The sequence below is a fragment of the Sorex araneus genome, chromosome 8, assembly GCF_027595985.1.
Source record: "Sorex araneus isolate mSorAra2 chromosome 8, mSorAra2.pri, whole genome shotgun sequence".
NCBI classification, from domain to species: domain Eukaryota; kingdom Metazoa; phylum Chordata; class Mammalia; order Eulipotyphla; family Soricidae; genus Sorex; species Sorex araneus.
This window is the reverse complement of record NC_073309.1, coordinates 54,104,242-54,108,900: the sequence shown is the minus strand read 5'-3', so window position 1 is coordinate 54,108,900 and position 4,659 is coordinate 54,104,242. Positions and strand designations below refer to the sequence as shown.

Sequence of the window (4,659 nt, the reverse complement as noted above, 5' to 3'; positions counted from 1 at the left end):
CTGCAGGGATGAAACATACCGAACTTCTAACTGAATTCCGCTTTACTGGTCGCTGAATTCTGCTTTTGCTCTACCTCTTTCCAGTTTAGGAATGATCTGCCACCTGCTGTTCATTTCTATGTACTCCATCTTCACTACTCCATCTCTCAGACTTTTTGTAATAGATTGAAACATACAAACATAATACATTTCTGTAATATCACATTAATTCAGAACCTGATGTCATGACAATAATCTCAACTCCTCCACTGAATGGGAAAGAAGCACTGTATCACAAAAAATGCACATGTGATTAATCAAGAACTATAATAACGACTCATTAAGAATTTTGAGTAAGGGCCAGAGCGATAGTACAGTGGGTAGGGAGTTTCCCTGCATGCGGCTGACCCAATTCAATCCCATCATCTCTTATGGTCCCATAAGCACCACCCGTAGTAATTCCTGAGTGCAGAACCAGGAGTAACCCCTGAGCACCTCTGGGTGTGACCAAAAAAGGGAAAAAAAAGAATTTTGAATAAGAAATACAGCATGTCCTGTTTACTACTCTCCCATTATTCACTTCAATTTTCTGGTATGTCAGAGAGGAAAAGAGCAATTGATCAAATGAACACTGTGCAAATAGACACTTTAGCTATTTCTCATAGAATGTAGGGAGCTTTTAGTCCTCACACAGACAGAGCAGAACCTAGAAACCCCAGACTCTCGGCTCAAAAGCAGAAAAGGACAGAGGGTTGGGAAACACAAAGTGATGACTGAATTGATGTTCAAGAGAAACCAGTTGGGATTATTGAAAACTGACAAAGAAACATGAAAGATGGAGGAAATGGTGTTGAAATAGATGAAGGTGCTCACCAGGAAGAGGATGGTCTGGGTGGCTCGGGACCCAGGAGACGATTTAGAGGATATGCTGGTTCTGTGAAGGTGCTGAACCCTCTGCTTGTGCCTGTAGAGGACCAGAACCATGGAACCACTGGCCCATAGCATGATCACAAAAAAGAACACATCAGGGAAGGAAAGCAGCATAGCATACACTGAATCCATGGTTTGGTCATGACGAACAGAAGAACAGTAGCCAAAACTTTTTTGGTTTGAGGTGGCATTACTGTCCGAACTATGAGACAGAAATAAAGGGTATATGACATTCACCAGCAAGTTCACAGTCCAGCACAGGATGATAGAGGGTCGCACACATTTTGGAGCTTTACCTTTCAGCTCCCCCCACCAGAGACCCCTGGGGCTGATGGTGATGGCCTGGAAGACACTCAAGAGGCAGGTGGTCCCAATAGACACACCTCTGCCCACTTCACGAATGTAGGGGAGAAACTTACACTCCAAGTCATGGAAAATGTGAAGCCATACAAAAGATGTCATGGTGTATTGGGTTCCACTTGAGAATAGGACCAAGAAATTGGCTACAATCAGGTTCTTGACAATCAAATCTGTGCATCTCAGCCTAAATCCCATGAAGTAAAGAAAGAAATAATAGAAAAGAAGAAAACAATTCCCCAAGACCCCAAATACAGTCTGTAATAAGACTATTGTTCCTACTATCAAATCTCTGGTGTCCATCATGCCGGTTCCAAAGAATGAAGTATCTCTTCTTAACTAGAGAACCCTGCATGGGAAAGCAGACACAGGCCCCTATCACGTATAGCGAGTCCACAGAGATTCTTTCTTCTCCACGGTCCACACTCTCCTGCTGTGGAATATGCAGGCCTTCTACCATCTAGACGCTTTCGAGAGTCGGGGGTAGCCGAGAAAAACATAGTCAATGTCTGACTCATGACCATGAGGGGTGGGCATCACTACCTTCTACCCACAAATTCTCACAAATGCTTGGAGTCATTTCTCATCAAGGATACATGACAGAGACACGGAGATGTCGGGGTATGGCAGAAGTCCCCGTTCTGATGAAGGGTCAGGAGGAGGTTTCTAGGTGGCCAGGATGTAACAGAAATAGTGTTTGCCACTCACACCCTGCAAACTCACACCTCAGATGCACCCTCATGAGCCAGACCCAAATCTATTCTTAGTGAAATCTCCTGTCTCTTTGGATTTGAATTGTAAATTTAGTTTCTTGGACATAATAGAAATGTCTCATTTCTATTTCCTTTAGAAGACTTGTTTTCAGACAGATTTCAATTTCCAAGAAAGCTTTCCAGATCTGAATCTGAGCTGCTGAGCTGAAGCAACAGAGCTGTATGTGCTCCTCCCTGGCCAGTTGGATTAAAAAGTGCAAAAAGGCTCAACAGCAGGAAGGCAAAGGGGAGACTCATTTGTGCATATTTAAGGAACAAAAGTGCAAGAATCACAGAGATTACAGACAGGAAACACTGAGGCATGATTAGTTTTATAAGTAGAAATAGCCTCATGATAATGTCCTGTCTTCAACATGCCTATTTATTAGTATACCTGAGTATATGAAGTTATTAGCAGAAAATAAGGATATGCAACGTATTTTAAATGCCAAACATATACAACATAAAAAACTGTTTTCTGTAGAAGACCTATTCTAATTTGTGGTAAACTATCTGTACACAGCAGACATACATAAGATAGATTTGAGACTGGTGTGGGGCAGGAGCGAAAACATAGCAAGTAAGGTGCTTTCATGGTGCACAGCCAAGCCGGTTTATGCACAGAACCCCATATGATCCCCTTAGCCACACCAGAAGTACGCTGGTGAGGCCCAAAGCAAACAAAATTTTTGAGCATGATCAATGATCTAAACTCTATGTAATGTTAAACTGTATCCCATTAAAGCTATTTCCCAAATGCTAAGTATAAGGAAGTCACCTCATAGTGGAGACATAAAATTTAGATTTACTTCTATTAGACTCCAAGTAACAGAAAAAAGTTTCATTCCAGCAACCATGCCTTACACTCACGTTCTACCCATGATGATTTAATCTTAAGTATAAATTACTCTCTTACAGCAAACATGCAGGTACCATGGCCGCACCTGTGAAAAGTTCACAATTATGACCTCAGATTCCATAAAGCAGGTTGAACAGCACATTAATTCTGTAACTCTCGTCTCCTGCCACCATCCACATCAACTATCATTGTCACTGAACTAACTCCAATACATAGCTGTCAGAGAAGAGGACACGGAAAGGCTTGGGAGTAGTCTCGGTGCCAGAGCTGGGACCCATGGCACTTTCTCAACCCAGCCCTTAGGAATGAATTCGCTGTCTGCTGCAAGAAACGCCCCCCTTACCCACCTCTTTCCCTTTTCAGGATTCTTCATATGTACATCTCAGACAGAGCCCAACCTGGAGACAAAGAGAAACTCACCAATTTTCCCTACTGCCAAACATGCTCACACGTGGAGGGGAAAGCACCTAGGCTGTCAGAGCAGGCGGCTTCACCCCTAGATATCAGTTTGAGATTCTGTGACCTCACCTCCCCTTGGAACTGTGATTATCGCCTTGTCCCCAGCAGCAGAGCACTAATAAGCCAAGAGGGGAGGGTATTTTTGAAAACTTTTTTTTTCCCAGGTGGGGAATCAGCCAGGAATAACTTCCTCCCCTAACTTTCAACACGGGGACTTTGTGGATGTTGGGTAGAGATTCTCTGCCTTTTCCATCATCCATGAAGGTGGATAGGGTCCCCATTCAGGAAACAGGAAATTCTGCAGTCCGCAGCGTGTGGCCTTTGCACTATGTGTTACTCATCTGTCACCTGCCTCAGAGAGAAAATCCACACACATCTGAGTTCTCCCAAAGTTCATGCAGCTTGGTGAGATACAACAATCTTCACTAAGTTTCTTCTTTTTTCAAATACTTTTATTTTATAGTTAAATCATCATGACAGACAGTTAAAAATTTTTTATATTTGAGTTTCAATCATACAATGATCGAGCACCCATCCCTCCAACAGTGTACAATTCCCCCACCAGTGTCCCCAGTATCCCTCTTGTCACCCCAACTCCATCACACCTCCTGTCTCTGTGGAGGCACCTTCCTTCTTATTCTCTCTACATTTGGTCATCATGGTTTGCAATACAAATACTGAGAGGCCATCATGTTTAGTCCTTAGTCTACTTTCAGCACACATCTTCCATCCCAATCAATCCCTGCTACCATCATTGACTAACTTTCTTCTAAGGAAATTTTCTTTTGATCATTCTGTTAGCAGATTACTGCTATTTGAGCAATATACAATAAGTTATTGAGAGTTTAGTATGAGGGCAGGCTCAAAGGGTGATTGAAAAAACTGGAGACCATGGTCAGCAAAAGTGTAATGGTAGTGACATTGGTGTTGGAGTATTAAATGCCTGTAGAAAATCATTATGAACAACTTTGTAAACCACAATGATTTTATATAGAAAAGCAAGAGGGAGTTAAAATTAAAATATAAAGTACAAATAATGAGCAGCGAAGGGCCAGAGGGGAAAAACAAAGTTTATGCAGCTAGGTAGCAATACAATGCAACCTGAATAGAGAAATATCGTAAGTCCAACTGTCTTCGGAGGGTTCACAAGATTTGAGGAACAAGAATGTGGTGCCAACAACTGACATTTTGTATTCATCTATGAGTAAAATGTCTGAAAATAATACTTTCTCAGTACTGATTCTCACTGGTCACAGGAAGAAGACCCTTTCCTAAGAGGAAGGAAGAAGCTCCCCACCACCACCAAGAAATCACCAGGTCACT

General features: G+C 42.3%; 1 protein-coding gene across 1 annotated transcript; it reads right to left on the bottom strand.

The window, feature by feature from the left end:
- Window positions 1-627: 627 nt before the first annotated feature.
- On the bottom strand, window positions 628-1,569 carry LOC101555591 (vomeronasal type-1 receptor 4-like). Its single transcript, XM_004619790.2, has one exon. It carries the CDS (start codon window positions 1,567-1,569, stop codon window positions 628-630), a length of 942 nt encoding a protein of 313 aa, XP_004619847.2.
- Between the last annotated feature and the right edge of the window lie 3,090 nt (window positions 1,570-4,659).